Consider the following 12,106-nt stretch of genomic DNA (forward strand, 5'->3'; position numbering starts at 1 on the left):
TTTCCAATATGTATTCAGAAACCTGTTGAAATATAAAACATTTTTCAAAATCAATAGCATTCTCTTACACAAGCCGCAACCAACACAAGACAATCCAACAAAGAGCCTCTCTGTTAAATACACACACACACATCATGTGTGTGTGTGTGTGTCCTTAAAAGCATTTAAGCTCTGAAAAGATAGACAATGGGAAATGTTGGATTTTCTATAACCAAAAAATATTTTATTGCTACAGTTGCTTTGTCCTGAAGGCATCAAAGTATACTACAAACCCGTGAGCTTGGGTGCCAGGGCCATGCAAAGGCCACAGAGGCTGAAGTGGAGGCCCAGAGACCATCCAGGTAAGAAACTCTGAGGGAGATCAATCCTACATTAGGCTGAAGCCCCTCAGGATCTCTCAGGATAAGAGTAAACCAAATCTGGACGGAACTCTCCTCTCTGCTCAACTTCTGGGAACTAACTGCAGGGACAACTGCTTAGATTTGTTGCAGAACTGGAGATGAAAGAGGAAATCAAGAAGAAAAAAAACCCTTCCCTAGGAAGTTGTAGATCAGGCCCCACATGGGATCACATCCCAAGCATGCATGGCCTAAGTGAGTCTGGAACTTTCCAACTTTCAACTTGATTTAGCCTGTCCTACTAGTAGAGCCCCCAAGCACCAGGAATAAACAAAAAGAAAACATCTCTTGAGGAGGACATATCCATTCTAAACTCTCAGGAGACCTCATAAATAATTTTTGAAGGGCCAACATGAGCAAGATGTCAGAGATTTCCTGATACACAAGGAAACAAGACTACCTGAATGTGAACAACACAAGTAACAGCAGAATCACAGAAAGCAGATACCCAAGTCCCCCTGGGATTTAAGACTTTGCAATTAACACAAATAGTTTATTTTTTTAAAAACGAACAACAAACATGGACATGTCAAGATGGGAAAAGGAAACTAAACTGGCTATATTACAATCTTTAATTAGAACCAAAATAAAACCCAGAACAGACAATACAGTATTGAAGAAGAACAAAGTCAACGGACTGGAACTACCTGACTTCAAGACTTACTATAAAGTTACAGCAATTGAGACAGCTTGGCACTGGTGAAAGAGTAGACAAATACAGATCACTTAAACACAATAGAGAGCCCAGAAATAGACCTATACACGAATACAGTCAACTGATCTTTGACAAAGCAAAAGAGGCAATTCAATGGGGAACAGTTCTTTCAGCAAATGGTGCTGGAACAATGGGACATCATGTTCAAAAAAAAAAGAAACCAAACACAGACCTTACACTTTTCACAAAAATTAGCTCAAAATGGATCATAGACCTAAATGTAAATTAAAACTTTAAAACTTCTGGAAGACAATATAGGAGGAAATTTAAGTGACCTTGAGTTTAGTGATGACTTCTCAGATACAGCACCAAAAACATAATCCATGAAAGAAAAAATGTATAAGTGGGACTTCATTAAAATTAAACTTCTGCCCTGTGACAGATCCTGTTAAGAGAATGAGAACCGAGCCACTGAATGAAAGAAAATATTTTCAAAACACATGTCTAATAAAAAAGTTGTATCCAAAATTTACAAAGAATTCTAAAATTCAACAATAAGAAAACCAACAACTCAATCAAAGTGGCAAAATATCTGAATGGACATCTCACCAAAGAATATATAGAGGTGGCAAATAAGCATATGAAAACATGCTCCACATTAGGGTCATTAGGGAATTGCAAATTAAAACAATGACATACCACTACACACCTATTAGAATGACCAAAATCCAAAACTCTGACAATAACAAATGCTAATAAGGATGTGGAACAACAGGAACACTTATCTCTTACATGTGGAATCTAAAAAAGCTGAAGTCATAGAAACAGAGACTAGAACATTGGTCACTAGGGACTGGGGGTGGGGGAAATGCGGAGATGCTGGACAAAGAGTAGACACTTTCACTTATAAGATGAATAAGTCCTGGGGATCTAATGTGTAGCTTGATGATTATAGTTTATAGTACTGGGTTATATACTTGAAAGTTGCTAAGAGAGTAAATCTTAAATACTCTCACCAAAAAAATCATGGTAATTAAGTGATGTGATAGAGGTGTTAGCTAACACTATGGTAGTAATCCTTTTGCAAGCTTTGGTGTATCAGATCAACATGCTGAACACCTTAAACTTACACAATGTTATTTCTCAACTATATCTTAAGAAAGCGGGGGAGAATATGCTGGTCACAAAAGATTATATAGAAATATACAATATGATTTTCATTTCCATAATACATAGGGATGTTGAATATCTTTTAAATCTGCCTGTTGGCCATCTGTATATCTTGTTTGGAAAAATGTCTGTTCAGATCTTCTGCCCATTTTTTAATCAGATTTTTTGTTATTTTGTTGATGAATTGTATGGAATTTATATAATTGGGATATTAACCCCTTATCCAAAATATGAGTTTCAAATATTTTCCCCCAGTTGGTGAGTTACCTTTTCATTTTGTTGATAGTTTCCTTCGCTGTGCAGAAGATTTTTAGTTTGATGTAGTCCCATTTGTTTATTTTTTCTTTTGTTTCCCTTGCCCGAGAAGACATGATATTCAAAAAGACACCGCAAAGACTGATGTCAATGTTTTCTTCCAGGAGTTTTATGGTTTCAGGTCTTACATTCAAGTCTTTAATCCGCTTTGAGTTGATTTCTGTGTGTGGTGTAAGATAATGGTCTACTTTCATTCTTTTGCCTGTGGCTGTCCAGTTTTCTCAGTACCATTTACTGAAGACACTTTTCTTTCTCCATCGTATGTTCATGGCTCCTTTGTCAAAAATTAGCTGTTCATAGATGTGGGGGTTTATTTCTGGAGTCTCAGTTCTGTTCCATTGATCTGTGTGTCTGTGTGTCTGTTTTGATTACTATAGCGTTGTAGTATATTTTGAAATCAGGGAGTGTGATACCTCCAGCTTTATTCTTTTTTCCCAGAATTGCTTTGGCTATTCAGAGTCTTTTTGCTCTATTTATATAAAGAGCCATAACAAACAAAGCTTTATGGTTTAGAGATCCAGAATGTAAAATCCAGAAAGTGATTACTAGAAATGTCAGAGATAGCATTTAATTTTGAGGAGAAGTAAAGGTTATGATTAGTAAAGGATACATTGGGTTTCAGGGAAGGGAGAGACCAGAAATATGCTACATATGACAATATCTTGAGGAGCACTAGAATATTATTCAACAAATAATGTTCATATGTGTGTGTTGTCTACTTTTCGTTGTTATATTTTAAAATAAAATTTCTTATAATTTCACAATTTTATTGATAAAAATTATATCCACAAAGTGCCTGGCACAGTACTTGACACAGAGTATTTGGTCAATTAAGATTTGTTGAATAAGTGAATGAATAAAAAAGAAAATGAGAGGGCCAGCCCTGTGGCTGAGTGGCTTCAGTTCCACGTACTTGGCTTTGGTGGCCCAGGATTTTGGGTTCAGATCACAGGTGCGGACCTACTCTACTCATCAGCCATGCTGTGCGGGCATCCCACATACAAAGTGGAGGAAGATTGAGATGGATGTTAGCTCAAGGCTAATCTTGCTCAAGCAAAAAAAAAAAAAATACAAGAGGAGGATTGGGAATGGATGTTTGCTCATGGAAAATCTTCCTCACACACAAACACAAAAAAGAAAATGAATAACAGAAACTAATTGTATTAAGTTCATATGACTGGGTAAAAGGAGTACATCTTGCAACAACTGATATCTCCAATTCAGACTTGTCTTCCAATCTCTTAAATTTCTTCTTGGATGTTTCAAAGGCACCTCAAACTCAATATCTTTACAATATAAATATAACTCATTATCTTTCTCCTCCCAACACCCAATCCTGCCAAATCCCATCTGAAGAAAGGACACACCGTACATCTTGTTGTGTAAACCAGAAACACTGCACACATCTTTGACACTGCTCTTTGCCTCAACCCTCATAGCAAACTTTACAACCTACATATGCCCAAATCCATCAGTTCTTTCCATCTTCACAGTCATGGTCTTAGACCAAGACATTAGCATCTGTCTTCTAGATTCCTAAAGCAACTTCCTAACTCCTGTTCTTGCATCTATTCTCGTTTCTCTCCAAAATGTTCTACACTGAAACAAGAATGACCTTTTTTAAAGGCAAATTTCATCATGTCATCTATCTGATTAAAAGGCTTCCAAATATTTCTATTTTGTATAGGATAAACAAAAAAGACACTTAGAATGCCCTTCCTAATGGCCTCATTTATACATTTCTTACCTCAAATTCTGCATTGTGGTAACATTCCTTAATCAATGTGTATATCCCTACCACTGACACTCCTGAGAGTGTGGCTCTTGTCTTTCATCGGTCACCATCACTATTATAACATCAGTACTCAGAAAAATGCGTGGTATATGGTGGGTTCTCAGTTAGCATTTGTCTAATAAATGTAAACACAAACGAAGGAAGGAAAGCATCAATTCTGCTGAGTTTATTTACAACTATAACATAACCCTAAGCAATATAATAATGAGACTTGTTTTGCAATCCCATAAATGATTCTAAACTTTAATAGAAGTAAAAAGGGCTAAATACAACTACAATTATTTTGTGGGAAAAAACTTTGATGAAGATCTAATGCTGTCAAATATGGAAACATATTTTTATCAGTCAGGGCATTTGGTTGCGAACAACAAAAATCAACTGGGTCTTATGGAAGCAGAAAATGAAAAGACTGAACCATATTCTGTGACTTACAGATTTGATGGGAAGTTTAGGTAACATGGGACAGGAAAGGCATGGGAGCTAGATGGCATAAGTGCAGTCTGGGACAAATCACAGACAGAGATTTTATCTGACACACTGCCACCACAGATGGACAATGTCAGTCCTACCGGTACCACTACTGCTGTACACCAGTCATGGAAAATTGGATATTGGAGGCCTCTACTTCTGGGACGTTGAGATATAGTTCTATTTGCAAACATTTTAGACTCTGTGAGTTGAGCATTACGATAATTAGCACGGGTACGACTTCAACAAATGCTTCATCATGAATTTATTTCTGTTTCTAGCAACAGTACTAGGGATGCTAAAATATAACTATTTTCATCTTAGTTTCATCAGAGAATCTAAGACAATAGGTACCAACTGCTGCCATATTTAAACAGTAAGAGGGCCCGGCCTGGTAGTGCAATGGTGAAGTTTGCACGTTCCACTTCCGTGGCCTGGGGTTCGCCAGTTCAGTTTCCAGGTGCAGACCTACATATCGCTTGGCAAGCTATGCTGTGGCAGGCGTCCCACATATAAAGTAGAGGAAGATGGGCATGGATGTTAGCTCAGGACCAGTCTTCCTCAGCAAAAAGAGGAGGATTGGCAGCAGATGTTAGCTCAGGGCTAATCTTCCTCAAAGGAAAAAAAGGTAGGAAAAGCACAGCTTACAAGATTTCTAAGCACAAATCTGTGCTTTATGAGCTTCACTGTCATATTCTTTGGTTCTTTACATAAGTGTCCCTCAGCCCCCACCACAACCTGGGAAGGTGATCTGAGTCACATAAATGGAGCCATTTCTGGGGGATGGAGCTTGAGCAACATCAAGCAAAAGGAGGAGCTGCAAGGTGGTGTCACCATCCCAGATCCACAGGCTCTTGCTCTACTGTGTTTCAGATGAGAAAATATTTACAAGCACAGAGATGGGGTTTTCCCACCAAAGTAATCCTCCTCTTCAGAAAGATCCACAATTGTAAAATTGGATATAAAATAAATGCTACAAGCAACACAAACCTGTCCACCTGTCACAGAAACTACATTTCATCTTGATTTTTTTCTTTTATCCTTGCGTGGCACAGTATCTCTGGATCCGTCCCATGTGCCTCTAATTGTAGGATCCAGTGGGTACATCATGCTCACTCAGGCCGCAGAGTCTTTGCCAGTCTCCCCAGGAGAGAGTCTCCATCAGCTGCAGAGCGACGGAAAGCCTCCTCTACGTGGATGTGAAGCATTGCTTAGCTTGGTGCCAGCACAGACCTGGGCAGCCCCCGAAAGCCCTCATTTACAATGCTTCCACTCCAATTAACAGCGTGCTCACCCGGTTCAGTGGCAGTGGGTCTGGGACAGACTTCATTCTTATCATCAGCAGCCTGGAAGGTAAAGATAATTAGTTTTCCAACCTCAAGATGTACTCTCATAATGACATGACCCCAAATATAAACCTTCCTACCAGAGCAGGTGGGATAGGTGTCCCAGCTGCTTCTCGCTTACTTGCTACTTGTACAAATAGAGGGTTACTTTTTATTGCTTGTTTGCTTTGTTTTGTTGAGGGAACAAACGAGTTGGCATGGTTTGGTTTAAAAATCTGCAGCTGGGACTCCTTTTACTCCAAAAGAGAGCTAGTCTCCTCTCTATCTTTCCATCCACTTCCTTTAAATCTTATTTCAGCTCTAACTCTGGGTCTCAGTGCTGGGTCATGCAGTCCCGTCGAATGCTCTCTACTCAGATCCCAAACACCCTTCCCACTGCCTTTACTGCTATTCCCCAAATAGAATCTCCTCTCCAGGCAAGTTTGTAGTCACTATCCACTGAGCACCCCTATTAATCTACTTTGCCATTTAAGGTGGGTCCAAAGAAAACATCCCAGGAATGAGAAAACGCTAGATCTATGCCTATCCTTGTGATAGAACAAATGCAAATTATACGTTTCCCAATACATTATAGCATAAAAAAAGACTCCTATTGCAAAACTGAGAAGTGAAGAATAAGTTCCTTTTATTAATGGAAAAGTTCTCAAATTTGAAAAGAACAGTAAAGTAGATTTTACGAGAGCAGAAAAAAATGTTTGGAAGCCTTGAGAGATGAAAGGCTCAGATTCCTAAAGAGCAGGATTTTCAAAACCTTGCCAATTCACAGCCCTTCTCAACCACTGAAAGCCCTATACCTTCCATCTCTTCTGAGTGCTCCCTTAGCTTGTGTGCTGTTTAGACTTCTGGTCTCCCCTGAGTACAGTGCTTCCCCTGCAGCCTTCTCAGGTACTTCATGTTGCCCCCTTCACTTGCCATTTTGAGGTCTCTGCCAAACCTCCTACCTAAAGGATAAAGAATAAAAAAAATTATTATTATTGAATTCTGTGTAGGTAGACTACAGCACCCCGTGTCATTCCTTGTTGCAATCATCTACCAGCTCCAAAGTCTCTTCTCATTTCTGGGATATTTTAGTTCCTGGCTCACAGACACTCACTTCAACCCCATGCCTATCACAATTCCTGGTAATTTTAATATATGTATGTATGATCCTTCCTTTATCCTGATCTCTCAGCTCTTTGATCGATTCTCCTCCAACTGTCTCTTCTCACCCAATCTTGATCACTCACTTCCATGGTCATACCTTAGACATGTCATTAGAAAATGACTGCAACTTCTTTATCCTCAAAATGTTCAGGATTTCACCCTTGGCCACTTCTAGGAGCTCTGCAGCTCCCTCCATATAGTATGCTGTTGTCAATAATAGCTAGCCTTCATCAGGACCTGAAATCCATAGGGAAAAAAAATGTTATGTTTCAATGGAAAATTAGGCAGGTCTATACCACATCTCTCTGGGTTATCAGATTCTACCCACGTATATTGTCTTCGAGCTATTTTGCAAATCTTCATAAATTTTAAGAAACATAGATACCTGAATTCTGTGCCGTCTAGTAGAGATTTAATTGACTTTCTTACCTCCCCTTGGAAATCTACTTAGTTTGTCCCCATTTGCAATTCATTCCTTTATTCCATTTATATCCATGCTGTTTTGATTTTTCCTTTGAGCCAGTTATAATATCTTCCTATTTCCCTCATATCATGTAAGGTAAAACAAATTACTTAACACATGTTCATTATTACTATTTATCCCAGAGAGTCAAAATTTTATTGTTCTTTGAAAATTATATTTTAAGAAATCTGCTGACCTTTATGTATGACCTTTATGAAAATGTAGAAAATCTACATTTTCTCTGTCCCTCAGGCCCTGATATTCTCACTTCTCTCCATACTCATCTTAAATTCCATGATCCTTCTTTATAATGACTCCCTTACACACAGAAGCTATCCCACTTACTACATCATTCAAAATAAATCCCAAATCATAGAGAAGTCTACAAAGTCCTACTCAATGCGTCCTCTTCATTATTTCTTGGATCTTATTTCCACTACTCTCCCCCTTTCACACTGCATTTTAGCAACTTTGGCTTCCTTCTTTTTCTCCAACATGCTGCTCACATTTCTGCCCCAGAAATATGCCGTTTTCTTTAACTAGAACTCTATTGCCTGGAGATGTTTCTATGGCATATTACCTCACCACATTAAGACTTTGATTTTGTCATACCAACCCAGTCTAATCTTCTCCATGACCTTCTATAGTAAATTCATTGAACAGATGGATCACCTGTTGCAAAGGGCAATCCCTGATGCCCCCTTATCTCCATGCATTTTGCAATATAACTTTGTATTTCCTCCTATCAACAGGGAGGGACTATTTACCCTCTCCTTCAATAGGAACAATTGCATTGATCATTAGAAAGCACCAAATGGGACGTTGTGACAGCACTAAGTCTAGGCTTGAAGATGCCTTATGTGGTTTTACTTTCTCTCTCAGTCAACTGCCATAGGAAGTTGGATTAGTCTGCCTGTTGATGAGAGACATGAGGTCTGGTCACCCAGACAGCCCCACTGATGGTCAGCCAACTATGGAAATGTGAAAGAGATGAAAGAAATATGAGCCGTTCTATATTAACTAGCACCAGTTGACCTGTCAGCTGACTTTAAAAAGACAAGCAAGCCAGCCAAGATCAATCAAGTCTGGCCCATATTAACAGAGCTAATCAGCTGATCCATAAACATAATAACAGTAAAAACACTACCATTTTAAGCCACTTCATTTTGTGAGTGGTTTATTACACGACAATAGCTAACAACTACATTATCCAGGTTTAAATTTGTACTCTCTCGTACCGCCTCTAGCCTTTACCCATTTCTTGCTTTATTCTTTTTCATATCATTTACAAAACAACAGAGTAAATATTTACTAATGCACGTGTTTCTTGTCTGGTTCCCCCAACTGGAATGAAAGCAGGTATTTTTCCTTCTGACACAGAGAAGGCACTTGAAAAACATATCTTGAATGAATGAATGACATGGATTCCTCCATATCAATACTTTAAATATATTTCTGAATATTATGAGAAGCTGTCATTCAGGTAAGAGTGTTCAGAGTACCCTGATCAGGTTTGCTGTGATCTTTCCTGAAGCTAAATGTCATTAACCCGTGTATTTGAGAAGTAGGTGAAGAAATAATACTAAAATGACTGAGTTTCCCACACATAGAGCCACAATTTCCTTCAGTCACAAATTTAGACTTGGGTGCCCAATGGGATGGATTTAAAGAGAAAGTTGACAAATTATCAGAAAAAGTAATAGAGATATTTCTATTTCTAGAGTGACAGGGATAAAGAATTAGAGAATTGCCTTTGTAAGAATGATTACACTGGAGGAAATGGAGAGAAGATAAGACGGTGGTACAAAAGGAGATAGAGTAGGAAAGTAACATCACTGACAGTGACCAGAAAAGCTTGGCTGGAAAACAGTGTCCAAGAAAGGAAGAAGCAAGAGAGGGATACTACCTTCTGTGGAAGGTTTTGAATAGGAGACTTCAAGTGTTTATTATTGTGACAGTCCAAGAGTTAGAAGGTCGATTACAGATAAAGAAAGGAGACCAGGAGAATCAGGAATTAAAATAGAAATGTTCCAGAGTCAAAGAGGCACAGAGAAGGGAGAATTGACCCATCAGGGTAGAAAATTCACTGAACCCTTCTCCAGAGGATGAGACAAGCCTTATTGACTTCATCATTGGGACAGTCCATGGAAAACATGCAGGAACCTATGACACAAAACCTCCTGATTTCTACGGATATTTACAGCATTTTTTTTCAATAATCTCCCACAAAAAGGGATCCAGAAAGAGCAAACTCACCTAATTTTATCCAGGGCCTGACAAATTCTTCAAGGAATAAGTCAGGAGATACCACCTCTCAGGTAGATAGAGGAATGTGCATGTTCACGGCTGTGTGCAGAGGAAGCAGCTGGTGCAGAAAAGACTCACTGACCCATGGTTTGGGGGAGGGGGTTTGTGTTCGAGGCTTTAGCACCGTGGGAGGAGCAGTATTAGACTGCATACAGTAATAAACTGCCACATCTTCAACCTGGAGGCTGCTGATGGTGAGAGTGAAATCTGTCCCAGATCCACCGCCACTGAATCGGTCGGGGACCCCAGACGCTCTGCTGGATGCTCTGTAGATGAGCAGCTTAGGAGCCTGTCCTGGTTTGTGCTGGTACCAGTCCAAGCTGCTGCTAGCACTCTGACTGGCCTTGCACTTCATCTCGACTCTCTGTCCTAGAGACGCTGCCAAGGAGTCTGGAGACTGCGTCATCACGATGTCCCCACAGGCACCTGCAATCACAAATGGATTGTGATGATACACACATACTTTATCATAGACACATTGAAATATGAAATCTAAAATGTGCCTTCTAATGATATTACAGGTCAGCACATAATTGGGTCTATTTTGGAAATGGCCAGTATTTCTTAAAATTAATTTTTTACCTCTAAAAAGATATTACTCCAAAAGAACTGAGGCACTTTTAAATTTCTCACCTGAGACCCAGAGCAACACAGATATAAGGAACTGTGTCAGCGACATCATCTTGGTGTCCCTGCCTGCCTGATGCAGCTCAGCTCACACTACAAAGGCCCCTCTTATAAAACCTGAGCAGTTGATCTGGGCCTGCGGGGGCCTATGCAAAACACTCAGTGAGGATAGAAGCAAAGTGCATGCTCAGTGGGTTGTGAAAGGATCTAATGCAAACGAAAAGCCAAAAATATCATCACCAAAAATGTGTATGACTATAATACACACAAGTCAACTTAAATCTCTAAAACTACAAACTGCTAGATAATCTAATGAAGAGCTTCTAAAATTCAAAAATATTTTCAAATGATTTCTGTTTCCAGAAATGATGGGCAAGCTTCCTCATATCAACAATCCTGGTGAAAAAAATAAAACATGTTGAAAAAATACTACAAAACAAAAAAATAAAGGAAAGGAGGGAAGGATGAAGGGGAAAGGGAAGGAAGGAAGGAAAGAAGGGAGGAAGTGACTGAGGGAGGGAGGGACAGAGTGAAGGAGGGATGGAGGCTAGAAGACCATACAGAGAATTTTGGGCCCAATTTTTTTTTTTAAATCTGTGACCAGCGTATGACTGGCCTCTAAAGCCATTTTTATCCTAACAATACATAAGGACATTGCAAACACTTGAGCTTAGCTTTGGGGCTATGCAAGGCCCAGAGACATAGAAAACAGGATCAGGAATTATTCATTTGGAAAGACACATGGGGCCCTAATTTAAGCTAGTGGCCAGAGGGACTCTAATCTCAAATGAAGAGTCAAGGAAAGAGAAAATGCAACCTATGCTTCCCACAACTGCGAGGAACTGAAAAGAGGGCTCTTCATTCATTGCAGAAATGGAGAGAAAAAAACAAATAAGACTTCTCTGGGGAGTTATGGCTGCAGATCAACCTTTGCAAGGATTTTTACTCCATGTATGCATGGCCTCTATGGGTCTGGACTCTCCAAACTGGGAACTTGGTTAAGATATTCCTACTGGTACAGGCCCCAAATGAAAGCTGTTCTGGAGAAGGGCACATCATTCTAAGTCCTCAGGAAACCTCATTAATAACTTTTTAAAGATCATAATACCAAGAAATCAAGTAATCTTGGCATCCAAGAAAATAAAATAATTTGAATACATATGACAAACAACAAAAATAACAAAGAAGTAAGAGTTCTGTCCAGATTTCAGATTTTGGAATTATGAAATTATGACAGCTTAATTAAAGAAATAAATTACAAATTTGACATTGTGTGCAAGGTATGGGAAACGTAAAATTAAATGTCACTGCAGATTTGAAAAGGAGCCAAATTTCTAGAAATCAGAAATAGAATCACCACAACTTTAAAAATCAATTCTGTTAACAGAAAAATCTCATAAACTGAGTGGCTTATACACA

The 12,106-nt window shown here is 39.0% G+C and overlaps 1 gene segment (V, D, J or C); it reads right to left on the reverse strand.

Annotated features, from left to right (window-relative positions):
* Positions 1–4,478: 4,478 nt before the first annotated feature.
* Positions 4,479–10,830, reverse strand: LOC102148090 (immunoglobulin kappa variable 4-1-like). The segment is given in 5 exon segments: positions 4,479–6,147; positions 6,942–7,088; positions 7,388–7,527; positions 10,010–10,486; positions 10,694–10,830. Coding segments are annotated over 2 exon segments (468 nt in total).
* Between the last annotated feature and the right edge of the window lie 1,276 nt (positions 10,831–12,106).

The sequence above is a fragment of the Equus caballus genome, chromosome 15, assembly GCF_041296265.1.
Source record: "Equus caballus isolate H_3958 breed thoroughbred chromosome 15, TB-T2T, whole genome shotgun sequence".
NCBI lineage: Eukaryota > Metazoa > Chordata > Mammalia > Perissodactyla > Equidae > Equus > Equus caballus.